Source organism: Barbatula barbatula, assembly GCF_947034865.1.
Source record: "Barbatula barbatula genome assembly, chromosome: 22".
Classification (NCBI taxonomy): Eukaryota; Metazoa; Chordata; class Actinopteri; order Cypriniformes; family Nemacheilidae; genus Barbatula; species Barbatula barbatula.
Window position 1 is genome coordinate 17,806,817 of NC_136785.1, and position 27,931 is coordinate 17,834,747.

Sequence of the window (27,931 nt, forward strand, 5' to 3'; positions counted from 1 at the left end):
CAAAGAATAATTTCAAGCATTAATTCCAATTAGATTTCAATCTTTTAAATGGCATTATTCAGTCAAAATTGAATATATTGTTGTTATATTTTCACAGAATATTCTGTTGGATTTCTGTTGGATGATTGTATGTAAAAAACAGTAAAAATAAGTTTGCTGGGTTTTCACAAGCAGGGTAACATTTTATGATGAACATCGTTCTAATTGGGAAATTACGTTAAGATTGAAGTACTTTTTTTAATGGCATGAAAATGCTTATTTAGTAAGAACTTTTTCTGTTTATAATGAGAGCATTTTAATTGTTACATTTGCTGTTTGTATGTTTATATTTACAAATATTAATGATCAGACTTCTATTTAGAGGGCATTCCCCTAAATCTACAGAGCCTACAACACATACATACTGTGGATATCAAAATATAAAATAAATGGCCTGATAAAGATCATATATTTTATACAATATATCAACTGGACTAAATCGATTAAATAATTATTTTCAATAAACATATTTCCGGACCTTCATCTGGAAGAAAATTTAAAGACTGGACCTCTTCGAACTTTAATTTATATGGGGAATGTGTTAATGAACTAAAGTGCTGTCAATAGATTAAGAAATAAGTCGTTAATGATGATTAATTGCACATGTCATTAATGTTTTAAAATATACTTGTAGATTCTAATAATTTCACATTTATTCTTTTAATAAATAAAGCCAGTCTATTTTTTATATTCTTTAATGCCAACATTTTATGAATGAAAACCTGAAATATTTTTTCTTAATTGTAACATTAATTATAGAGGGTATGCATTGACCTCACTTTTCCACGTAAACCCTCGCAATTTAACATCACATGTCCATAGTTTCTTTAGAACAATTCTAGGAAGAGTATGAAAAAGATTTAAAAAATAGATAAAAATGCAAATATTTAGGAATGCCCGACTTTCTGTTGGGCAGAGCTAAATTAAATGAATGTATAAAATGTTTATCTGGATGGAGAGAGTGTCAGCACCAATACTTGTAAAAATCAGATTAATTTGGAGGCAACTACAACAATAAGAAAAATATAATCTTGAAGACGGTTAAACTAATGCAAATCAATGTCATTATTTTAAATATTTACTATTCTTTTGGAATTTAAAATCACATATGTCTGTAGTTTCTTTCAACAAATTTTCTAAAAATCTAATATTTCAAAATTACTTTCTTTTGGGCAGAGCTATGTCAAGCGAACGGATACAATTTGTATCTTGAAGGGTAGAGTGTCCATACAAAGCTCATGAAAATCTAATTATTTTTAAACAGCTACAACAATAAATACATCTCATGAAAATGTATTGCTTGCCTTTACGCCATCATTTTATCTATTCACTGATCGTTTTATAATTAACGTCACATGTCTAAAGTTTCTTCCAAAAAATGTTCAGTGGAACCGGATGCAATGTCTAAGTATGAGTTTGTAAAAAATAGCAAAATAAATCAAATATTTCAATATGGCCGACTTCCTGTTGTGCGGATTTATTCGCTTGGTGTGAAAAATCTCCATTCCAAAATTTGTTACGGATTCATGAATATTAGGGGGCACTATGGAGTTGCCTAATTGCACATCAGTCAAAATGCTCCAACAACAAAATACATTTAGTGACCAGGTGGCGCTACAGAACCAACAACGTTACCTTTTCTGAATTTCGCTTTCATATCAGTGCATTAGGAGTTTAAAAAGTAATAATAAATCTTACTTAATAGTAATAACAAATCACTTCTCTAAGGACTCAAATTAATGCTTTGCCTGTTTTTGACCAACCCTGACCTCGTTTACTATGTGTTTTGTATGTTACTTTTGCCCTATCATCACCATTAATACCTATGAAACTAATTATTAAATTGCTACAAGAGAATCAAATTGTTTAAAAGTGTACCACATTTTCCGATCATAGATCTAGTACCCCTCATTTTTCTTTCTTAATGTCACCAACAACAGGAAATGTCACTCTTATTTTTGTTTTCTTTTTAAAGATATTATTTACTATGATGGTTGAATTTGGTATGCTAAGCTATGTGTATAACACAATGGCATAAAACTCATATTGGTTTGGTGGGTTAGAATTATGGACCCCTTTATTTTAAATTTGACAGACAAATGAGGGGAAAAAATCCCTCTCTTTCTCTCAACAGGTATTGTTCTAGCTTTTGTTGAAACTAGTTACTTGGTATTAGCACCTATTGTATTATTGTTTCTGTATGACATATCGCTTTATTGCTCCCTGAACTCTCTGTAAGTCGCTTTGGATAAAAGCGTCTGCTAAATGATTTAGTGTAAATGTAATTGTACTTCCTAACCATAATCTGTACAGAGACCAGATATTGGAAAAATAATTACATTTCAATGTGTGCAATTTGGATTTTTGTTTTTACAATACATCTATATTAAATGTGTTTAAAAAGAAATAGTTTATTAGATTAGTAATTAGATTTGTCGTAATAGGTATTTTAACTTACGTTTGAGCATTTTTACTGCCACCTCTGTTACGTTTTCATCTTTCACAAGCCCATAAGCAGTTGCTTGCACCACCTTCCCAAAGGCTCCAGCTCCTAAAATGTTTCCTGCAAGCAAAGTAATGTTCTGTCTTAGTGCAGTGTTTTCTTAAACAACAGCAAAACTATGAATGTGTAAAACAGTAGGAGTGAGTAGTAAGTGTACCGTACCAAGTTTCAGCTTAGTTCGAGGAAACTCCAGTTTTTTGTCATATGGAAGCTGGTTGGGGTCAATATACTTGGAACTGTTTCCCTTATTAACCTGAATTATTTTCCATTGTATTTCATACTTCTGCGCCAAGAAAACATTAAAACGGTCATTAAATGTTATTTTATTTTTGAGTATAAGTACATTCAAAGTAAAAGTAAAAATAGATACCTCTTTGTACTTATAGATGGACAACAACAATAGCGCCCCCACACAGAAAGCTCCAACAACAGGGATCAACAAAGTTGGCCAGATTGATATAGTGCCAGGAACATCTGTAGGCAAAACTATGTATTTTAAAACAAATTTAGTAAATTGATAATGTATTTGCAATTTTAAGTTCAGTTCTTACTTCTCAGTGTGAGGCTATAACGATCCTCTCCAGCAATGTTTGTAGCAACACACTCAATGGTTAACTTGCTATTTACATTATTTATTGGCAAGACACTTTCCACCTGCACCAGGTCAAATTCTTTTTTGCGGTCCAAAGTGAACTGGGTGGCCGGTAACACCAGAGGCGATGTATGGTTGTAACTACACCTGTCACCCCATAATTTCAGAATCGAAAAAGGGAACTTGCTCATTTATTTATTGTAAATATATATTTTTAAATATGCTAACCTGGACCAACAATCGTTGCTTATTTCTGCTTTCGGGTTCATCTACTTTCCACAACGTCATAACAGTAGTATGCCAATAGAGAGTGTTAAAACAAACTTGTTTCTTCTTAACAACAGCATGCTACAGTGCTTCCGTTAGACAACTTAAAATTTTCTCAATATTTAGATTTTTTTGCACCCTCAGATTCCAGATTTTCAAATAGTAGTGCCTCAGCCAAATATTGTCCTATCCTAATAAACTATGAATCAATAAGAAAAAACATTTATCTAAATTTCTGGAAAATGACCCTTATGAGTGGTTTTGTGGTCCAGGGTCACATATCTGTGATCTAATTTCCATAATAAGCACATACGTGGTACTGGGGCCTTGACACTGGAGCCATTGAATTCTGGGTACAGGATAACCTATTGCAACACAAGATGCATTTCCGTTTTCCCACTTAATCACAGCCTTGGGTTTCTCTGTTTGAGAGAAGCAAACAATGATTTATTTGATTAATTATTAGTATTGCATTTTCTATAATGTAGATGGGCTTACGGTACACATGAACTGTAAAAGTAATTGAAGCATTGACACTGGCACTCCTGGATGTGAAGATGTAGTGACCATAATCTTGTGCTCCAACTCTTTTAAGCAGGATAGTGGATATGTAGTGGTTTCTGTGAAATTTAAAAAAAGGTCAGAGTCACCTAATAAAAATAGAACTGTTTTGATTAGTTGTTTAATTTATTTTTTAAGTTGAACTTTAGTTTGACTAGCTACAAGTGCCATATTAGTTACAGTCAAACTACACTAGAAAAAAACTGTTACAGTGTACCTATCCAAAAGTGGATAGTTACTGTATATTGAAGCTACATAATAAGACATATTACAAATGAGCTAGATAACCAATCTCCATCTTGAATAGGAATGGAGAAGAGCATCATTAGTCAGGTGAGGGTATGAAGACAGCAGTTTTAATGTTTTTATCTAGATTAAAAACGCATCTATTTAGCATTGCCTACACATGATTCTACTACTCCAAACTAAAAATACCTTACAGACTTGTTAGGCTGTACTAGTAAAATCACCAGAACCAGCAATACTTCCCATTAAAGCTGATGTACTTGTTACATCAAATAGTACATTATGGAATGCTATTCTAATCTTAGCATATCTTTAATTTTCCAGAGGTAACCAAAGCTGGATCTCATTCGTTATCAGACAGATGGTGACCATATAATTCCAAACACACAAAAAAACAGAAAACAGAGGCTGATTAACTTATGAATCCTGTGAAAGTGTTCCTCATGATTCGATGTGTTCCTAGGTTTAGGGGGTTTCCAACATGTCCATTCGATTTCTGGATATGCTTCAATTTGCACACTAATCTCAAGCTTCTCCCCCATGATCACTTCAATAGATGTTTCATTCTCCTTGTATTCAACAGCCAGGATAGGTACAAGTTTAATGTATGGTTTATCTGAAAGACATCAGGATTACCACGTAAGTGCATTTTTTACAGATGTTTACATACAATTATGACAAATAATGCTTTGTTTCTGTGTAACGGTACTTCACTCTACATTATTTAGAAACCTACCAACAACTTTGAGAAATGTTGTGACACTGTTTTTTCCTGCTTCATTCTGGCCAGTGCAGGTTAAATTCCCAGTGTCCGACATGTTAACTTGAGGAATGGTCAAAAAACTAGCGATGCAAATTTGTTCACAGCCATCTTGAATCCTTATTTCCTGTTTAAATATCTAAATAGGAGAATCTTGATGAGAAAATCTTTAACAAAACAATAAGAAATGTACTTCTGAATTGAACAATCTGGATTATATCCGTTTGTGTGCGGGGAGGAGATGGTGGATATTTTACCCAAAAAATAAAACATTTGTCGTAAATTTACTCACAATTGCCTCGAAACTTAAACTCATAATTGTATGGATCTACCACATTTCTCTCTATGTGCATTCACAAGATATAGAAGGCAACAAACCAGCTTCCTGCATAAGCACTTCTACTCAATTTATAGGCTGCATCTTCCAAAGGTAACATTTCAAGACTGAATGTGTCACAGTGGCACGACCAAAGGCTTGTAAACCCATCTCAATTTGAAGGCTTATTCAAATGCAACCCTCAAAATGTGTCCTTTCCCAAGTGCATATAGTAGGAAAAATGACAACATTTATATTTTGAGGTGAACTACAACAATATTGGAAGTGTTTTAATGCCTTCCATACTGGTTTTATGGTTATGGAAATGTAATTTAAATCCCAAGTCAACTATGGAAGGCCTGTTTCCTCTGAAAGACGTTATGAAGAAGCATGCAGTTTTAATTGCTAAGCTCATGATACTTAGGTTTCCATGGAGCCAATGCATTTCTATGAAAGTCTGAGGGTAAATGTCAGCCCTTATATAGTGTCTTTAGTCATTACTCTAGTTTATACACAGCTGCATGCTTCCTTGTAATCTTCCAGAATGACCCATCGGACAAAGCATGGGCATTGTACAGGGATTCATTTTGGTTTATTTATACAAATTAATCTCTTCTGTCAGCACCTGACTGATCAGTTCTGACTTTTATCTCTTTTCTACTCCTTAAAAAAAACTTAGCTCTGTATACTGTGGTAGGCTACAAGAGACCAGCTTTCTTATTGCACTTATGCATTTGTTGTCCCGATGTTGTTCCAATTGCATCCATTTTTTACCTCATTTTTTACTCACTTTGGATAAAAGCGTCTGCTAAATGACTAAATATAAATGTGAATTGTAATATATTTAAATGACCACATTATTATTTTATTTTATAAGGACATACGATGCAATATAATTTAAACATGCATTTAAACGTCAGACTTGTTTTTTCATGTAGGCATTTTGACTGGTAAAAGTACAGTATGTGTAGGCATCTTTGCAGGTTAAAGTTAAAAAAGCCTTTTAGTGGTGTCAAACTCAATTCCTGGAGGGCCGATCCAACCCCCCTGCTTAGAAGTTTCTGATAATCCTGAATACATTGATTAGTTGTATCATGTGTCTTTAATCAGGGTTGGAGTAAAACTGTGCAGTGCTTTGGCCCTTCAGGGAATTGCATTTGCGAACAGTGTGTGGTCTTTGTAGTCCTGCTGGTTCATCCTGCATAAACGTACTTCATCATAGTTCTCAAACATTTGGCAGCAACAATTTGGCCCCAACATTATATTGCAGCAATTTTGTCACTATTTTACGAGGTGGCTAATATGTATTCTGTTTGATCTTATTCGTACTTTTATTACAGTTTGCTTTGCAGCAGTTATAGTTTGGGGTGGAGTTATGGGAGAAACTTCAGTATTTCTTTTTTTCCTCAATGTTTATTTTTATTCATTTATTGAAAAGAAAGATATTCAAAACAATACAGAGCACCCCACCAAATTCAGAAAATTAAAGAACCCCCCAATCGCATGTAACAGTCAGGACAAAGAAGTAAGATAAATGCATAATTAGAACAATTATTCTGTAGTAGTGTTTTTCACTACAAAAGTCGGAAAAGGTAGCAAGGTGGTAAAAAAATATCTAAATCAACCTTCATTGAGCATCTGATCTTTTCCCATTTTAGGTTGTACATTTTAGGTTATGACATCTTTATTCTATTGTAAAGAATATTTTCATGTAAAATGTGGATGTAAAATATAAAACTGAACAATCGTGTGCCTGAAACTGAACAAATATATTTTTTGGATTTCTTCATGCCAAGTATTATCTGATATTTGACCCTCGGTTTCTTTTTCCGATTTTATTTTTAAGATTCTAAGGCAGCCAGTGTCACGGTTTCCCTCTGTTTCTCCCCATGTTTTCCCATGGACTTAATTTCCCATGCTCCTGCACCTGTGTCTCATCAGTAATCACTGCAGTTGTCAGCCATTTCCTCATCACCCGGACTTTTTATATATTCTCATTGTGTTCATCATTATAAACTTGTTTTTCAGTAATGTAATATATATAATTTGTGGAGTATATTTCCCAGTGTCTGGGCTCTGTGGGCATACCCGTGATAGAGACAGAACTTAAAAATGGATTTCATCAACTTTTCTCCAGAGTTATGTGGAGGAGTTCATCAGGTTGTGTTATCGGGTGAGTTTGAGCCATCCCTTCCTAACACAAAAGTTTTATTTTCTCAGTTTGAAGCTGGCTTGACCCAAGGTATGTGGTTTCTGGATAATGAACTTTCCAAGCTTAACATTAACAACACTATTCTTATCCCTTGAATAAGTACTTGTTTTAAAAGTAGCTGATGTTTGTTACAATTATGGTTTAATTCAAATTAGTTTTTACGTGGTCGTTGTTTCAGTACGTTAAGCTGTTTCATTATAATGGACTTCTGTGGGGGAGAAATGCTTAATGCGAGATTTATCACTTTATCTGTATAATCAGGACTCGATCTTTGCTGCTTCATGTCAAGGTTTTTGAGCAGTAACTTTCAGGGCCTTGACTTCATGTGCAAACGACCTATTGGACCCCGGGGGCAGGGTCAGAGTTGTAGCAGGCTAGCAGCACACAGAGAGCACATAGAACGTAAGCACCGGTAGCCGACCAGTGACGGCAAAATAATTACTACATATATTAAATCCTGCATCCGTCATAGATGGAGTGAACATGTGGTTCTGTGCAACAGGTGATTGTTACATTTAAAATAACGTCTGAACTGGCACCAAATTTTGAACTAATGTAGCTCTGACATAGAGAAATTAATTCAACACAACCCCATCTCTGCCCAACTGGCTTCCTCATTTTCCTCATAGAAAGTTTGGAAAGGCAAGCCCCCTTAAACTGCGGGGACTTTGTAATTCACTGGCCATTAACCTAGGGTGTTTTTATTCCAAATAGATTATATTTATATTTGAGTATTTAGATTACGAAAAATATTGGGAGACATATATTTGGGAAAACAGTAATTTCAGATGTTAATCCTCCCACCTAGGGAAAGATACAAGGAGTCCCATCTTTAAAAATCCTGCTTCAGACTGACTAAAAGAGGTTTATAGTTGGCTTAATAAAGCGCTTTAAAGTTCTGCCTAAACCAGACACCCAAATATCGTAAATTTATCATAGTAACATCTGGAACCATCGAGCCAATTGGCATAAGTTTACTCTTTTGATAATTAACTTCTAACCAGACAATTGGCCAAAGTCATTAAGAAAGTTTAATATATTTGGAAGACTCGAAAATGGGTCAGACACGAACAACAACAAATGGTCACCATATAAATATACTTTGTGTTCTGAGTTCCCGCTCCACACCCCTTTGATACGAGTAGGCTATGGCAAGTGGTACAATTACAAAGATGAGTGGCGATAGAGGACAGCCCTGTCCCTGTCTTCAGAGGTGGGTTGAGTAGCCAAAATCTTTACTCAAGTAAAAGACAAAGTACAAGTAACAAGAGAAATTGTTAAAAAAGTTGGTAAAAGTAGAAGTCACTATTTTAAAAATAACTTCCGTGAAAGTATGCAATGAGAAAACTACTCAAGTAGCATGTTACTTGTATATGATTATACTGTATAGGCCTACAATTCATGAAATGAATATGTATGCGAATATTATTTTATATTTTATTATCATAAACAGATATCTTTGCAATATACACACAGAGACTATAGAATAGACAAACACAGATGAGACCATAATTTCTGTAAATACAATCTAGTCCTAATATCAATGTAGCCTACACGACTACTTATTTAGAATAATAGACCATGTCACACTAAAGTGAACCTGCAGAGTTTTGCGTTTACAATGCATTTAACTAAACTCTGAGCATTTGCTAAGATGATCTAAAACATCTGCAGTGTTCTTTTATTATATGAAAAACAAACTGATCTTCGACGAAATTAATGTTTTTACTTGTGTCACGTGTGTGTTGTGAAAAGCTCTTGTAAACATACAGTAAACGGTGTACACACGCCAGTTAATACGTTTTCTACATTCTGTTCCTCAAACTGTTGCTGTGTCTGGCGGCAGTTATCATTGATGGCAAACAATGACACATTTGCAGTTTTGATTGTATAGATATAGATTCATATCTTCTTCAAATCCGCTCTTTGTGTTCTGCGTGTTTTGTGCTATGGGGAGTGAGTAATCCGCAGCTTCAGATGATTCAGATCATCCTGCAAACTGAACAAATCATTTGAACTGATTTGTGAACCTATTCAGATGCTTTTGTCTTCATTAAAGCATTACAATAGCTTTCTCCCATCCTCACAAGTTCAAACTCCCAAGTCTGATCTAACAAGTCTGTTTTGTGTTCATGGAATTGCGACACGGCCTACCTGTGTAAATCAAATGTCTTCTGTGGGCCTGCCGTGCTTATTTGGAGTTTCTCCGCGAGAGTTCCCTCTGGCTTTCGAATGTGTGGCGATTAGTCAACAGAAGTCTTCAGTAGTCTTCTATTTACTTTTTTTACTTTGTTTTAGCTTTTGCCTAGACTGTTGCCTGTTGTTAGTTGGGCTTGTTTATTTAATCTACTTGTTGACTAAGTGCTAAGGTGTAAGCGTTTTTCTTCCGTTGGGTCACTTCGGGCTAATCAAAAACAAATACTGAAGTAGTGTCTCTCTCTGCTGAAGTGACATCCTCTTTTCCCTCCAACTTTGCATCTCTAGATGTTGACACTTTATGCTCAACTTGCATCCTGTCAAGATAACCTGTCCTCCAGATTAGCTCGCGGCACCTCCCCTGCCCTTGGTTGTCTGACATCCTCCATGAACAATAGAGTACACTCGGAGCCGCTGAAAGGAAATGGTGCAAGACCAAGATTCCTGCTGACCTTTGGGACTACCAGTCACAACTCTTTTTCTGCCAGTGTTACCACAGCTAAAACCGCATTCTTTACCACCAAGGTGATCAATGTACCTAGCACTGGGCAGCTTTTCAAGACATTTAACTCTTCTTTGCCCCCTTCCAGCCAGCCCACCACCTGTCTCCTTGACCCAATCCCTCCCATCTCCTCCAGGCCATATCCAGCACACTCACACCTGCACTCGCCCACATCATCAACACCTCCCTGCTCACCAGTACTTTTCCATCCACATTCAAACAGGCCCAGATCGCGCCCCTACTTTAGAAACAGACCTGTTTCTCTCCTCACATTGATTGCAAAAACACTTCACAAGGCAGTTTTCAACTTTGTGTCTTTTTACCTATCCCACAGTAAACTACTGGATTAGAATTAGTCTGGCTTCAAAACAAACCACTCCACTGAAACTGCACTGCTATCTGTCACAGAAGCACTGCGTTAAGCCAAGGCGTAGTCTAAATCCTCGGTCCTGATTAGAATTAGTCTGGCTTCAAAACAAACCACTCCACTGTAACTGCACTGCTATCTGTCACAGAAGCACTGCGTTAAGCCAAGGCGTAGTCTAAATCCTCGGTCCTGATTCTGCTAGACTTATCTGCAGTGTTCGACACTGTCAATCACCAGATTGTGCTGTCAACCCTGTCATCTTTAGGAATCTCAGGCACTCATCGCCACTGGTTCAAATCCCACCTCTCCGGCTGATCCTTCAAGGTGTCATGGAGGGGCTTGCTGTCCACTGTCCACCACATGATCACTGGGGGCCCTCACCAATCCGGTGCTTGGACCGCTGCTTTTTTCTATCCTTGGGACCCATCATACAGGCACACGGCTTCTCCTATCACTATTATGCTGACGACACCCAGATTTACATCTCATCTATAGTGCTTTTCACAATGTGCTTTGTTCCAAATAAGCTTTACAGGGGAAAATGGAAAGTGAAAAACACAAAGGTAAAACGCACTTCATGCTGTTTTATATAACAAGTTAAATTATTCTAGAAAATAATATCTAATAAATTATGTCTCCCGGTCGTTTATTTAACATATTTTGCATTAAGTAAATGCTTTGCTTAAAAAGATGTGTCCTTAATCTAGATTTAAATTGGGCGAGTGTGTCTGATCCTCGAATAGTGTCGGGAAGGCTATTCCAGAGTTTGGGTGCTACATATGAGAAAGCTCGATCCAAGCATACGAGTGGCGTCTTGTATTGCTCATTAAAAGGGCAGTTAATTGCTTTCCCGCTCATTCTTCACAACAACTTCCTGTAACTTTGTAGTATCACCTATTGTATTATTGCTCCCTGAACTCGAAGTCGTTTTGGATAAAAGCGTCTGCTAAATGTAAATGTAACATTTATTTTAAATTGAAAAACAATTTTGAAATGAACAGATTTATTCACTTTATTTGCCTGGTAGTTGTGTTAGAATTTATTAAAGTATTTTAAATTGTATTTGGTTAATTTCTGTAACTATATATATATATAAATACAGGTTTGTGCATGCTCAAATTTGTTGGTACCCTTACAGCAATAATGCTTCATTCCTCCAGAAGAGTAATGGAATTAATTAGTGATTATCATATCATGTATACCCAACTGTTCAGTAGTCTGATCGAGATGGTACGCAATGCATCACCCACAGCGAGGATAATCGTATCAGGGCCGCTTCCTACCTACCGGCGAGGTAATGAAAAGTCCAGTAGACTATTTTCGCTTAAGCAATGATTGTATCATGGTTTATTAAACAGAAGCTGCACTTTGTTAATAATTTTGATCTGTTCTGGGAGCGACCTAGGCTCTTCCGCTCCAACGGCCTGCACCCCAGCAGCATCGGAGCGGATCTCCTGTCTGACAACATCTCAAAGGTGCAACCCACCAGTTGACTACCTACCCCATCAGTAAGTCAAAACTTTAACCATAGTCTGTGTTCCTCCCACTCAACTGTTATAAATGTTACTGCTTCCAAATGTATAGAGACCGCATCTGTCCCCCGAATAATATTACAAAATAATAATTTTGGCAAAAGTCAGAGAAACAATCTGATCGTGATTAAACCTGAAGACAATGTAATAAACAACCAAAACTATTCATAAAGTTCGGTCTACTTAATTTAATTTACAATAACTGCCTTTAAATTTAGTGATCTAATATTATCACAGACAACAATTTTTATATACTTTCTTACCCAAACCTGGCTTAAACTATATGATTATTTCTGTCTAAATGAGTGTACCCCACCAAGCTACTGTTATATGTATGAGCCACGTCGAGGTGGTGGTGTCGCAACAATCTTTAGAGACTTTCTTACTGTAACGCAGAGAACGGAGCATAAACTTTAATCATTTGAAGTGCTTGCGTTGAACATAATTGTTGCGTTGAACATAATTGTTCCAAACAAAAGTAAAAAAACATTTTCTTTTACATTGACTACTGTGTATAGACCCCTTTGTCCCTACACTGATTTACTGAGAGTTTGCAGATTTATCGGCCCTATTGGTTAACGTTGATAAAGTACAAATTGTCTGAGATTTTAAAATTCACGTAGATGGGGCTAACTATGCATTAGCAGTGGCATTTACAGAACTACTACACACTTTTGGAGTAAAACAACAAATCAATGGACCCACTCATCAATTTAATCATATGCTAGACTTTATTATATCTCTTGGAGCCAATCTAACCAATTTAGATGTCACTGATCACTATTTTATAACATGTACACTGCTTACTGCAAGAATCCGCTGTTTAACTCGTTGTCGACAGAGTAGAACCATTACATCAACTACTGACGATAGTTTCGCAAAGAGCTTGCCAGATCTGACACCTGCACCTTGGTAGTAATGAATTCATGATTTATTTTTTACAGCGAAAATCGAAAACCATAAGAGACCAAATAGTAAACTCAACCTCCAAGTCTGTCCTAAGAATTCTAGTACCAACCATTGCCCCAAAAGAAAGTCTACAGGGTTTTTTACCAAAACAACAAGATTTAATTAAACGTATTGCAACATCTAAACCTACGACTTGCTTTTAAGACCCCATACCAACTAAATTATTAAAAGATTTCCTACCTGTTGCAGTTGAGCCCATTTATAACATTATCAACTCGTCAAATAAGGCCATGTCCCAGGACCCTTTAAACTGGCCGTCATGAAGCGTCTTTTCAAGAAACCAAACTTAGACCCCATTGAACTAGGAAACTATACAAAGATTTCAAATCTCCCTTGCCTGTTTAAAATACTAGAAAAAGAAGTGTCCACTCCGTTATGCTTTCTTACAAAATAATTTACATGAAACATTACAGTCAGTCTTTAGACCGCATCGGAGTACTGAAATTGCGCTAGTTAAAATTACAAACGACCTGCTTATAGCATCAGATAAAGGAAACATCTCACTCCTAGTCCTGCTTTACCTTAGTGCAGCGGTCGATACTGTAGGCCATAACATACAGCTAGAATTTGATAGTCTTATTTAATTAACACTGCAGATAGGAATTTATTGTGTGTCTGATATTTGACCTGTGTTTTGACTTCCATAAACTTTTTTGTTTTACTTAGTCAATGTTTTCCTGTACAGCTGCTTTGTAACAATGAATATTGTAAAAAGCGCTATATAAATAAAGCTGACTTGACTTGACCATAACATACTTCTAGATCGCTTTCACAATTATCCGGTATCCAGAGATAGGCAATACAATGGTTCAAATATTTCAGAATATAACCTGCAAGTTGAAGGCTGTACTGTTACTCCAACAAATACAGTTAAAGAGATAGGCGTTATATTAGATGCAGAGAAGCTTATTTGTGTATTTGTGACCTCAAGACTTGACTACTGTAATCCACTACTTGGTGGTTGTCCTGCATCGTCAATAAACAACCTACATTTAGTTCAGAATGCAGCTGCCAGAGTTCTAACCAGGTCCAGAAAATACGTTCACATAACCCCAATGTTATCAACCCTTCACTGGCTACCCATTAAGTTTTGTATTGACTTTCAAGTTCTTTTAATACCTACATATCAAAATTCTGAAGTCTTAAAGCTTCTATCGTGCTCTCGAAGATTTTCTTAACACCTAGAATAACAATCCACCAAAGGGGGGTCAAGCTTTCTCCTACGTAGCCACTTAACTCTGGAATAGCCTCCCGACACTTCAAGGGTCACACAAACTCGCCCAATTTAAATATAGATTAAAGACACCTATTTATGGAGGGATTATTTGGTCAGATTGTAAACTAAGTCTAAATTTGAAAAAGTCTAAAAAATACAAGACTTTTAGTGTTAGATTTTTAGTTTACAATCGGACCAAATAATCCCGCCATACATATTTTGCATTAAGTGAATGCCTGGCTGAAAATATGCTTAATTAACCACTGGGAGACTGCATTTCTTAGATATTATTTACTAGAATAATTTAGCTTGTTCTATAAACACAATGTACTGTGTTGTGTTTTAACTTTGTGTTTTTCTTATTTTCTCCTGTAAAGCTGCTTTGAAACACTGCACATTGTAAAAAACGCTACATAAATAAAATTGAATTGAATTTTAATGGTAAAATAAGTTCAAATATATTGTGCCCATGGTGTATCAAGTGTGTACAAATTTTTCCTGAACTTTTCAAGGGTAGAATGATCTTTTCAGCCGTCTAGAGTATCCATTTAAAAACCCAGAGAGGCCATTAAAATCCCTATATTCAAGAGTGTTTCTGTGATAGCTTTTACTGTGAAACATACAGTCCATAGACTTGTGAAGCTATCTCTTGAATGCATATTTTGGATGTATGATTTTGGAGAACAATAATAGACTGCCGTTTAAAACATCTAAAACACTTGACTGAAATGTTTCTCACGATTTTAAAATATTAATCTGATGTTTGAAATTACTTTAATGTTGCCACTGTTATATTTTTGCCTACTAATTTATTTTATTAGACAACTAAATTGTAGACCAAATAATATAGAATAAAAGCAGCCAATAAGAGTTACATTTCTGCCAATACTATTTAAACATCTTCCTATAAAGTGAAATTTCAAGAGGCTGCTCGGTAATGCCAAGATTAAAATGTTGGAAAGGACGGCTACTTTGAATATGCTGCATATATTATTAAGTGCTGCATATAGTTTTGCTTTTAAACATATTACTCATCATAACTTTATCTAGGAATTATAATTATAAAATGTGGTCTGTGAATAAGTAGTATTTGAGTAATTTCGTATTTTTATTTTTTTAGAGGTTTAAAAAATGGCTTTGGATTAGTTCAAAACAAAGAACGAGATTGCTTGTATCAGCCTAATTGTATAAATACAAATGTGTAAATGTAAATAATGGTACATTTAAAGCAACGGATGTCGCCAGCATGCAGTGTCTTGCCTGCACTGCGCATGCGCATATTAAGTTATAATTTGAAAAAGTCACAATTATGAGATCAATTTAATCTCATAATATTTAGAATGTCATCTCACAACTTTTTAGGGCCTGTTAGGGCGGAATGGGCTTCCATACAGAAGAGATGGATGGCCAACCAAAAAACTAATCAGATGTACACTCTGATGGTCCTTAATAACAATTCCAGAGTTTCCTGAACACTTGATACACAACAATAGAGAATTGAAAAATGTAGAAAATTCTGTATTATACTACGGTAAAGTTAAAAGCATCTAGGAATTTTACTATTATAAATAATAAAGTATACTGCAATATTTTTTCGTTAAGACTGGCAGCTTATTCCTGTTAATAATAAATGCATCACTGCTTAACGAGAGTTTTTTTATCACGTCAAATGGCTTGTTGCGCACCAGCTGCGACTGCGTAAAATACTGACATTATTCGCTGTAACATGGCAAGCTAGGACACTAGCTAGATATCCAGCAACATAAGCACTGGATGTTAGCACATTAGGTGCTGGTCATATAATTAGAAAATCATAATTATTTCACTAATTCCATTCAAAAAGATCGACTCCATGCCATGCTGCATTGCTTCAGTAATTCAGGCAACAGGAGCCCCAACTAAGTATTGAGTGCTGTACATGCTCATACTTTTCATGTTCATACTTTTCAGTTGGCCAAGATTTCGGAAAATCCTTTCTTTGTAACACAAGTAATATTCTAATTTTCTGAGATATGGAATTTTGCATTTTCCTTAGTTGTCAGAAATATATCGGTCTGTGTGTAATGAATAAATATAATATACAAGTTTCACTTTTTTTAATGGAATTGGTGAAATCAACTTTTTTATGGTCATCATAACACCTAAAAAATACATAAACATTATTTTAATTTACGATATTAAAAGAAATTCTGTATTTTTATTTCCTCAAATTGTAATGGGGTAAATCTTTGAGCAGAGTGAAACCCACCATACCACACATTGGGCCTCATTCAAGAAACGGGAGCAGATCTTTTTTTGTGTAAATCGTTGTAAAGTTGTTTTGACGTACTTTCACAGTCATGAAAATGTTTGTATTTTCAAAATGTTAGTTAGTACGAAGGAAATATACACATGCTCAATACCACTTGTAAATAGTGTGTAAAACCGCACGTAACGTTTTGTTATTTTAGACTAACTGATGACACTGCATTTTGATGCACTATGTATCATAATACTTCATGCTTTCTTTTGCCCTGTTCTGTATCATTTTTTACTTTGTACATTATGTAAAAGAGGACAGTGATGAGTAGCTCTGCATTTTACCCAATCACAGTGGAGAAGATGCAGGAGAAACACTACATTGACCAACCATCATACACAACAGTCGAGAAATTTATATTGATAGTTACTACATTTTCATATTAAGTACTATTCTTCAAATAAAATCCTATTAACAAGTAGGCTAACAGTTGCGGATATTCTAAATCACACCAACCATCGCATTTCCAGAATAACATGCAGTGCCTCCAAAGCGTTCTGTCAGGATTGTGAAACGCACAGATTCAGTAGCGAGGTAACAAGATTTATTGAGCGCAACACACAGATAGATGGTGGACACAGTTTAATAGATGAATTTATTGGTAAGCATATAGCCTATTAGTAAGCAATATAATGTAGCCAACCAGAGAATGAAGTCCAGACGATTCCAGCAATTCTAGATACGTAATTTGCGTACCTGAAATGAGCCTGCATGCGCGCCCTGTTTGCGGATGATTGGAATTTATTAATATATACACATTTTACTACGAAATCTGACATTTACTAAGTATTTGTGAATCCGGAGTAAAGTTTTCAGGAAGGTCTGTTTTACAGATAATGATTCGGAATTTACTCATTTATTTACAAATGTTTCATGAATGAGGCCCAAAGATTTATTTTTTGGAGCTGACCAGCAAACCCTGCAGTTTTCCTTCAGAACATTTGAATTACAAGCCATAAATCACTTGCAATGCATGATTGCATTCTTATACCTTTATTGAGATCAAATTTATGCTAAACAGTACTTCACCTGTTGTGATGAACTCCATGTGATGTTAAATGAATGGTCTTGGTTTGTTGTGTAACAAGGGATATGCAGCATCTCGCCAACAACACGCACATATTGATTGCCTTCAAGTGATACAGATGGTGGCTTTTGCGCTTCTGCAGTAGAGAAGACAAGGGTACTAATGTATATTATCTCTATAATGTATAAAATCAAAATCTGGCTAAGAATACTACAACGTTTCTTACTTTTTAAAACCGTGATATGAAAGACTTCAGACACCTTTAGGACTCCATTAATCCTCACAGTACAAACATAGTCTCCACTGTATCTGGGTTGAAGGTTTCGTATCAGGATGCCACGTTTGGGATCAGCAGTAAAGTTCATCTCAGATGGGACAGAAAATCCATTTCTCATCTGGAGTGAGAATTCTGTACTTGCTGGATCTGTCACCAAGCAGTCCAGCAAAAAATTGGAACCTTCTTTTTTAATGATTATAGGTGTCTGTGGTGTTGTAAAGGCTTTGACAGTATCTATAAGAATAAAACAGAACATTTTGCTGATGATACAGATTGTTTTAAAGTTATATGCAATAATGTGTTTAAAAGGAAATGAATACAATTTTAATTGATCTTACTTTGGACAAACATTTAATATTACTCCCATGTTTTTCTCTAATTATATTTATTCCTTGGTTGATATATTAAATTTATTTCATACAAATTAACTTTGAGACGTTTTACTTTGTGTCAATTACGTATGTAGCGTCTCGGTTACGTATGTAACGTCTCCATTCCCTGAAGGAGGGAACGAGACGTTGTGTCGACAGAATGGGGTTTGACTTGAGAACCTATCATCTCTGACTGACTTGAAAAGCCAATGTGAATTGGTGAATGAAATTTGCATGCCAGACCTACGCCCTGGACATCCAGTTATAAAAGTGAGCTGTCGTGCTGCATATGTCTGCCAGCGAGGAGCCCTGAGCCAGTGCCCATGATGAGGCTACACCCCTGGTAGTGTGCGGCATCACTGCGAGCGGGCACGGGAGATCTTGGGATCGGTAAGCCGTGGTAACGGCGTCCACGATCCAGTGCGCCAACCTCTGTTTGGAGACCGCCCCCCCTTCTGCTGACCTCCGAAACAAAGAGCTGCTCCGAGCTCCTGGAACTTTGCGTGCTGTCCAAGTAGAGGTGCAGCACTCGCACTGGTTACCTATAAAGCATCGCATTAACTTTAAAATCTTGCTTATTGCCTATAAAGCCCTGCATGGCTTGGCTCCTCACTACGTGAGTGAACTTATCTCGTATTACAGTCCTTCACGTACACTACTCTCTCAGGCGTCCGGTAAGTTGGTAATACCTAGAATTTCAGATCCTTTTCCTATCTAGTGCCTAAACTTCGGAACAGTCTTTCCTGCACTGTCCGGGAGGCAGACACACTCTGTCAGTTTAAATCTGCATACACTACACTATCATAATATATATATATTCTGAAGGTTTAGGCTGCACTAGTTAGATCAACCGGAACCAGGAACACTTCCAATAACAACTGATGCATTTGTTGCATCAAAGAGTGCAGAACAGTACTCCACTCTCAGCCAGTCAGGTTTCCAGAGCATGCAGTCCATACCCAGACCTTACAAATGCTGTGATTATAGAGCTGGATAAAGGACGTGGCGACTCTACAAAATTATTAATGATGATCGTACATCTAATTATTTTATTATTTTGCCTTGTTGTGCAAGCACTGTCAAGCTTGTGCAGAGGCTATAGCTTTTGCCAGAGGAGAACTGGAATCCCCTGGTTAGGCCTGGTTTCCCTCTGAGGTTTTTTCTCTCCTCCGTGCCAGTTTGCCACGCTCTCCAGGGAACCTGACTCTGAAGCCAATGCTGAAGCGGTCTCATATGCATCAACCCGTGCCGCATGACTGACAAGGACAAGGACGCTATATGTGCCAGGAGCCTCTGAGTGTTTCAGGGTGATTGCTGACTGCTGCCATGACGAGGGCCAGGAAGCAAAGCATCAACTAGGCATGCTATCGTGCGGCATGATGCATGGTAAAAGAGTCTAGACCCATACCGAGAAAAGAGTTGCTCAGACAGGGGAGAGCATGCTTGGGTCCGGTTGACCCGTAGGCCCAATCGGTTGAGGTGCCAGGTACACGTTCCCTGTGCGTAGGCCACAGATCCCACAAGTGCCAAGATAGGTCAGTCGTCAAGATCGTTAACATTCGCACGCCCTGCTCCTGGAGGGAGTGAGGGCAGCCTCTGTGACCTTCGTGAAGGCACAGGGAAGCAGGGCCAGACCGATGGGCTGTACTGGTATGCTCAACCCTTGAGGGCAAAACCAAAGAATTGGTCTTACCGGAGAATCGAGCCATGAAGTAGGCTTCTTTCGGGTCAATAACCACAAACCAATCCTTATGTCGGACGGACTCCAGGATGCACCTCTGCATCAACCTCGCAGGATGGGGCGAAGCCCCCCACCTTACTCTGGGACGATGAAGTAGGGGTTATCACCCCAAGATATCTCATCTAGAGGGATGGCTCGAGTGCCCCCTTCTCCAAGAGGGTGGCAACCTGGGGTCCGAAGCACGGGAGTGATGTCACCTCTGCTGAGGTTAGAGAATGTCCCGAGACTTGAGCGGATGCCTTGCAAAACGGATCGTCCTCACTATGCACTGTGACGTGCTGGGGAGCTGTCAGATCTGATCATTGCCCCTGTGGGGGAGAGGTTCTGTGGTGGCTAGGGTCAGGGGGCGAGCAGGTCTTCTGACTTGCCTGCCTTAAGTCTTGCAATGTCCTTCCGATGTCCTGGGTCTCCCCGTGTAGCTCCTGCCAGTCGCTTCCTGGCAGGGAGTTGATGTCGTCCATTGAAACTTCCGTCTGCAGGGGGCCACTTGAGGAGGGGACACCGAAGGTATGGAGGGGCGGGGCTGCTGGGAGAGGCTGATTGCCTCGGTCTGCTATTTCATCGAAAGACTCACAAGTCTTCGGCGGTGTCACCAAGCAGCCCACACTGTGCGTTCGGTGCATCAAGAAAGGGACTCTCTCGACAAGAAGGGAATTATCTCGAGGCCTCCCATTTGTGCAGCATTGAGTCAAAGGTGTCTCTCTTGGACATCGTCGGACCTAGTTTGCGCGCCCTCACTTCGGTCGCCCGGAGAGCGAGGTCTGTGGCTGTGTGCAGGCCCTGCATAACCACTGGGCCCTGCTTTCCCTTGTCTAACCACTCCAACACCTTAGTCTGGTCGATCTGCAGGATCGTCATGGCGTGAAGGGTGGAGGCAGCTGACCCGCCGCAGTGTAAGCCCTAGACATCAGTGATGGCGAGGACAAATATGCTTTGGAAGGAAGCCTTGATCGGTGCCTCCAGGTGGCACTTCTGTGGACACAAGTGCACTTGTGCCACGAGAGCATGATCTACCTGGGGTACAGACATAGCCCTTAGCTACTCCAGAGTTGAGGGAAGTCACGGCGACCGAGCCAGGGAAACTGGCACCGGGGCAGAACGCGGTTCTCCCGTGTACGAGAAGGCAGGGACTGATGCTCACGGCGGTCCGGGTAAGCACAGCTGAAATCTCCACATTGGCCTCGTCCTGGGTTCGACCATCCATAGCCGGGAGCTGCAGGGAGTCCTCAGCGTCTGATGTCAGGAAATCGCCACCCGATGTTTCAACCGAAATCTCATCCTCTACACGCCGTGGCATGTATCTGATATGGGACTGTCTGGCGACGCCCATAGGAGACCGGTTCAATAAGCATTACTGGCCTGGGCGATCCGCGGCAATGCTGCAATGGAGTTACGCCCACCGGTACTCTATCACCTCCGCTGCTCGCTGCCGCAGCTGGCTTTTTAGCTTGCAGGAAGCAAACTGTGTCGTGGACGTATCCAACGAACACGGCCAGCGGGGACCACAATACCGTTACCATGAATGCTACTTCGGCATGCCGGAGACCCAGACATGTGACGTAAGTATCGTGCCTGTCTGGCTCGAGGATGCTGCGTTCACACCCAAGACTACAGCGGCGAGACATGCCTAGCGACATGTGCACGCTCCAGGAGAATTTGCTCTTTTCGAAATATGCTCTTTGAAGACACATCCGACCAGCTACTGAAACTACCAGTGGAATCGCAAACGCCTGGACATTTCGCTGCTCTGCGTCGTAGATCCAGTAGGAAGAATCGAAGATCGTTCCGCATAAGCCTCGCAGGTTCCGAAGAACAAAGAGGTGAATGAATAGGCACTGAATCTTCCCTTTTATACCCGTATGTACGGGGCAGAGTCTGGCATTCCGTCCCATTCGCCAAGTTCATTGGCCTTTTCAAAGTAGAATCTGAGATGATTCTCAAGTCAAACCCCATTCTGTCAGTCTCGACACAACGTCGAGAGACAGACAGAAAGGGAACGATTATTTAGATTCAAAGTAGCTTAATATTGATTAGCTACAAGTGCAGTTTTGTACCTGTAAATGTTTTTTATTACAATTTTATAAATTTATCTTATTTTTCCAATTATTATCTCAAAAATGGGATTTGATACTTTTTAATGTAAATGTAAACCGTAACTTCAGAGCATAGATCTATTACGATTTTCAAGTGCTATTTGAGTAATTGTAAATCAATAAGTGCGTCTGAAGAAGTCACTTGTGAACAACCAGAGAATTGCACCTAAACCTAACCCTCCTGTTGTGTTTGGGTCATTTTGACCAGAAAATACAAGTTAATGTAATTAACACAGCATACAGTGTGAACAAAATGTAAAATTATAATTGGCTCAAATGCGTTCTATTGTCTTTGGTCATGTTGCATTGTGCCACGTCTGGTGTAGACACATTGTTATGGTACCTTATGATGCTTTTGGGAAACACAGCCCTGCACAATGAAAAACTCACCAATGAATAAGTTCTCATATTGATTTAAATGCATAAAATAACACTTTTTCACATTTAAAACCATTCTCTTGTCCCATGGGCAAAGCATGCTGGGAACTGGAAATTTGTAATGTTAATGTAATGCAACACAAATCTCCTGGACCAAAGCCTTCATAAAATTTTATAAAAACAATCATAATTGGATGTAACAAATCTGAGTATTTTTAACTAAATTTTCCAAGGTTTGCTCAGGTCCCGCAAAATAGCAACCAATCAAAGAAAGACTCTGAAGTTAATAAGAAAAAGTTTTCAATTAAATTGTATCTTAATAATTTTGTCCAAGGGAGTGTTATTTCAATTACAGTGATTTTCATATAGTCACTTTTCTTTGTGCATAATTAATTTATTACACTTTTATTACTAAAAAAGGAAAGATTTTCAACCCAAATCCTTCTGTCCTTTCACTCTTTTTAAAGAGATAATATTCGGTTGCAAACCCAGTCTAACACCGTGTCTACACCGGAGGCGACAAGCACGATGCGACATGCCAACGTGCTTGTTAATGGGTTTGTTGTGTCGTACCGCATCCAGTGTGGAGAACATTTTTAATAATAATGGGTCCTTATGAGTTTCTAATGTCTTTTGTCATGTCGCATTGCGCTGGTCGTGTCCGGTGTATACACAGTGTTACGACATTGTGTGACAGTCACAAAACAGAATCTGTTGATTTGTACTTATGAAAAAAGGGGAAATTCGTGTACATGTCACTTCCCGACAAAATGCATACCATTCGTAATCTATATGAGTTCAGTAGCAAAACCCTCTAAAAACATCAGATGACTTTTAATTTAAATTAGCATTTTACTACAGGCTTTTCATCAAGTAAAGCGTGCGTCTGTGTCAGGAGAGCATTTACTCAGCATTGTACTCTCATTTTTTGAAGCAGCGGAGGGGAGCGTATTATTAGAGGGTTTTGCACCTGAACTCTTCATTTATTCAGTTTTGCACAAAATGAATCCAAACCCTAGGTAAATATCACCAAAGAAGGCTCTGAAAATAAATATACATCATTAAAGGAGAAGTTCACTTCAAAATGTGCCCCCATTGACTTTTCATAGTAATTTTTATTCTTACCATGGAAAGTCAATGGGGCCAAATCTTGAAGTGAACTTCTCCTTTAAGCCCTTTGAAAAATAAATAGAATATCTAACCTTTCATTAGAATTTTAAATGGGGGAATCTCATTATAAAAGTTACTGTGTTTCTCTTATGCATGACAGTCAGGCTTTGATCCGTTGATATTTTGCTAGAATAATGCCATCTACACAATTAACATTTTCACGAATTCATGTGAGACTTTGCTGTCTGTTATCAGCTTCAGAGGGCAATAATGCTATTTGCAATACTGACTCAGTGACTATATATAAGCGACTTCTAGTCATTCAGAATTTTCACAATGCACATACCTTTAACATATATGTGGACCTCCGAGTACAAGTCTGTTTGGTTCTTGTAACTGCACTGGTAAGTTCCTGTGTGCTCTACTGTGGGGTTTTTGACAGTAAGGACATTTTTTGAGATGTGCCTTTGGTGTCTGTTGAGCCTGGTCTTCCATATGACATCCAACTGTCCATCGCACCTCAGACTGAAGGGTTTTTTAGCTGACCAGATCACCTCAGAACGCGTTAGTGTAGCAGAGTTCAGTTTTATCACTGGTGAGGAAAACTCTGCTCAGACACACAAAGAGCAGACAACAACAACAACCATTTATGAAGAAATATTTAACTCTATGCATAGAGAAATGGTGAGTCTTTTGAGCCAAACAAAAGATGCGTCAATTACATTTATTTGTCATTTCAAAATGTATGCCAGCAATTCAGTTTGTCATTAACATGCTTTAGTTGACAGGTAGTAATAAAGTTTGATAAACACAGAAAAGTGAACAATTTTATTGAAAAATGTACACTTTCAAAAAAAATTTGAAACAAAACTATTTTTTTAGTTGTAAATTATTTTAACTCAAGCAATAGACATTTGATTTGGACATAATTCAAAGCATTTTGTGTTAGTACGAGAATTAATTAAATGCAGACTGTGTTGACAGTGCATTTATTTGTGCTGTCTCTTAGCTGCATCATGGAGCATGGTGGCAATGCGAGACACTTGCAGCAGCAATGCCTGGTGGTTTTCTACGAGGAGGCTCTGAAGGCGAGCCATGCTCTGCAGGTGTTGCAGCTGTTGCTCACCCTGGTCCTTCCTGACCCGCAGAACATTCAGGACCTCAGCATGACTGTTGGCCTCTTCTTTGTTTTCTTGCACCAACTGATTTAGCAACTTTACCATTTCACCATACGAGCCCCTGCTTTCCTGCTCTTCTTGAATAAGCTGGGCAAGTGAATGCTTCATCTCATCCATTCCACAGCATGCTGGTAATCCTGATGCCTGGGACAGACCCTCATTGGTGTCAGGGTGTGGATTTGTATCCAAATGACTCTCAGTTTTATCATATGGGCTGATTTCATCTTCATTTGCTGAAGGGATACACATATAGCAGGCTTCAAAATTTCCCGTAAAACATGTTAAATTATTATGATGAAATAAATTCATGTTGCATACTTTACGTATGTAGCTAAATTGCCCAAAAGACTAATTGCCCATAAGACTAATTAAAGATGCATTTTGCAAGCCTATTTATCATTATTTAGCATGCATATTTCTCTTTTTCTAACAACATGTTAAAGCCTACAGGACATTGTGTCAAAAGCTACAACAAAATGACTGATTACTAAAATGAGGTAGACCGTACTAAAAGTATATTTTTTAACTGTGGCATGTGAAAAAAAAGAATATCGATAATGTTTAAAGAGGAAATTGTTAGGACCACTGGTTTTGCAACACAGGGTCTTGTCACATTTTTGAAGACGGGTGGGGGATGCTTTTATTTTTAACTGTACAAAAGGGGAAACGAGAGACTTTTTTTTTTTGGAGGGGTGGGGGTAGGGGAGTATGGGTCTCTTTAACATTGTACACATAGGCACTTTAACTGGGTCCCTCAGGAAACACATTGCACTGGTGTATCGGTTCACAGCCACATCCATGGGGTCTGTTTCCCATTCCCAGTTTCACTTCTGCTTTCTGTTATACAAGCCATACCAAAACCAGACAGGACGGTTACAAAACTGCCCATCTAAGCCACAAAATAATGATAATATTAAACTCGGGTGCAGAACTCAAATTCCTGGATGGCCACAGCCCTGCAGACTTTAGTTCCAAAACAACTCCCCCTACACATACATGTAGTTATTTTTGACTGAATGATTTGATGAGATGGATCAGGTGTGTTTATTTAGCATAGATACCAAAATCTGCAGAGCTTGTTAGCCCTCCAGGAATTTTGTTCTGCACACCTGATATCAAACTAACGGTTGTAAATCTGATGCTATATTTAATGCACATCTTAAGTAGACATGTTAGAAATGCAAAAGACAGTTCCTTATTTTTTTTAAATAAATGTTTTATGCCCTTTTATTTTATATTCACTATCCATTGAAGTCTATGTCCTCAATATCATGCATTTGAAGAGTCTGGTTCCAAAATGGGATAACTAACTGCAGTTGGTTCGTTTTGATTTCAGCCAGAATAACTTAAACACAGTTATCTAACACAATAAAGACATTATAACTTAATAAAAAACTTGTTTTAAACAGTTCTCATTTTAGAACAAAACTCTTCATGTAGTTCTTGAAAAGGTTTCTTAATAAAATGGAGAAATGATATAAACAAAAGGGAATGCAGGTTACAGTTTTCGAAATTTGAATACCAAACCAATAGTGCACATGTTTGTTTAAAAATGTATTTTTGAAGTTATGCCTTCTAAGTGTTATTCAATGGTTATGTTTAATTGGATTTCATAATGAGAATCTCATGCCTTATAAAGAAAATAGCAATAAGGCTAAAAAAAAAGTTAAAAGTTACTAGGATTAAGAACAAACTTACCTGTAGCAGTACAGGATAATACAGCAATTAAAAAAGCGAAACGGAACATCCCTCTGTTTTTCTTTCTTGTCTGGTTGGTAAAAACCTGATATATGCTTGTTTGAAACGCTGCAAGGAAACTGGCTTAGGTGTGATGACCCAATTTACTAAAACCTCATGTATTCTAACTTCCTCTTGACACTTGCGCTTACTGAGAAAGCTGTGCTTTCATCACACTTTCTTTCTGTGCATCATAAATGGAGTACAAACTAATATTAAAACTGTAGAAACATATTGTCAGCATTGTTACGAGGTAGAAAGTACAAAAACAAAGTACAATAAAATAAAATAAAATAAAAGAACAAAGAAACAAGAAACAAGGGCAAAAGTAATCCGTTGAATAAATGAGCCAACTGAAAAATGACAAGTGAAACTCAACGGGTTATATAGACAGAACCAAACTGGGTAACAAGACACACCTGGGAACAGACATTTTGAGGCGCAGTGGCTGAAAGAAAAAAAGGGCACAAAGGTCGGAGCAGGAAAAGCACACGCTCTTAGAAATGTATTTCTATTTATCACACTGTAGCACTCCGTAAATAAGTAAGAGCATTGCGTTAACAACGCACGGTTGTGGGTTGGATCCCAGGGGATTGCAGATACGTATGTATAAATGTATAGGATAATGCTATGTAAGTCGCTTTGGATAAAAGCGTCTGCCAAATGCCTAAATGTAAATGTAAAAACAAAGACTATGGGAAGGCAAAAAGACCAGACGCGTTACACTTTGTCAGTCAGAGCTGGCATGAAACTTGCAACGGTCTGACGCAAGATGAGAGAACTAGAGGGATTAAAAAGAGAAACCTTATAAACGGGAAGGGGCTGCAGGTGACGGTATAACGAGATAAGAGGGGTGCTAATGGCCAGGCAATGATATACAGGTGAAAGAGTGATATTGTGATGAGAAACAAGTGAGATGGAAAGCCTGACTGGGTAACACAATGGCAGGGGAATGAGGCAGACATCAAGCAGATGGTGAGCGGTAGAAACAACACAGACACGACAGACCACAAGCCCTGAAGTGACCGGGATCATGACAACAAATACATGAATAAGCGTTTCTGTGTCAGCAACACAGAATATTTCGTACTCTGGCAACATTTCTGTGGTGGAAGAAGGCTGTTTTTGTGACATTGGAGATGTAACTTCCAAATGACAGGTTGCTGTCTAATATAACGCCTACGTCTTTAACTTGAATAACATGAACGGAACCTACACAAGGAGAACTTGACCAGCAGCGGGAGATCTCTGTGAGGGGAGTGATCTCGACCCAATGAAACAAACTAGGAGTGGAGAGAATGTTGAGATGTTGTCAGACATAAGATTCCACTTCAGGGAGAGCGTGCTCCGCTAGGGATTAGGAACCTGGAAGCAGACAACTGGGAGTGCTGGTGCGCCAGCGGGCAAAACGTGGCAGAGAGAAAAACAGCGAGAGGCAAGGC

General features: G+C 38.2%; 1 protein-coding gene across 4 annotated transcripts in view; it reads right to left on the reverse strand.

Annotated features, from left to right (window-relative positions):
* csf1rb (colony stimulating factor 1 receptor, b) overlaps positions 1 to 26,623 on the reverse strand; it is a 74,581-nt gene extending 47,958 nt beyond the window's left edge. For 3 of the 4 annotated variants that reach the window (XR_013788245.1, XR_013788246.1, XM_079486557.1), the window contains exons 1-13: positions 26,451 to 26,623; positions 24,701 to 24,985; positions 23,921 to 24,181; positions 17,831 to 18,115; positions 17,607 to 17,740; positions 4,945 to 5,107; positions 4,626 to 4,824; positions 3,900 to 4,021; positions 3,715 to 3,823; positions 3,094 to 3,281; positions 2,913 to 3,016; positions 2,705 to 2,825; positions 2,498 to 2,602 (exon numbers count right to left, since the gene is read on the reverse strand). Coding sequence is in view for 2 of the 4 variants with exons in the window: in XM_079486557.1 (XP_079342683.1) it covers positions 2,498 to 2,602; positions 2,705 to 2,825; positions 2,913 to 3,016; positions 3,094 to 3,281; positions 3,715 to 3,823; positions 3,900 to 4,021; positions 4,626 to 4,824; positions 4,945 to 5,107; positions 17,607 to 17,740; positions 17,831 to 18,115; positions 23,921 to 24,181; positions 24,701 to 24,985; positions 26,451 to 26,499 (2,125 nt within the window). In the remaining 2 variants the exon portion in view is untranslated. The remainder of the gene's footprint in view (positions 1 to 2,497; positions 2,603 to 2,704; positions 2,826 to 2,912; positions 3,017 to 3,093; positions 3,282 to 3,714; positions 3,824 to 3,899; positions 4,022 to 4,625; positions 4,825 to 4,944; positions 5,108 to 17,606; positions 17,741 to 17,830; positions 18,116 to 23,920; positions 24,182 to 24,700; positions 24,986 to 26,450) is intronic. The other variant, XM_079486558.1, reaches the window with a different exon arrangement.
* Positions 26,624 to 27,931: the final 1,308 nt, after the last annotated feature.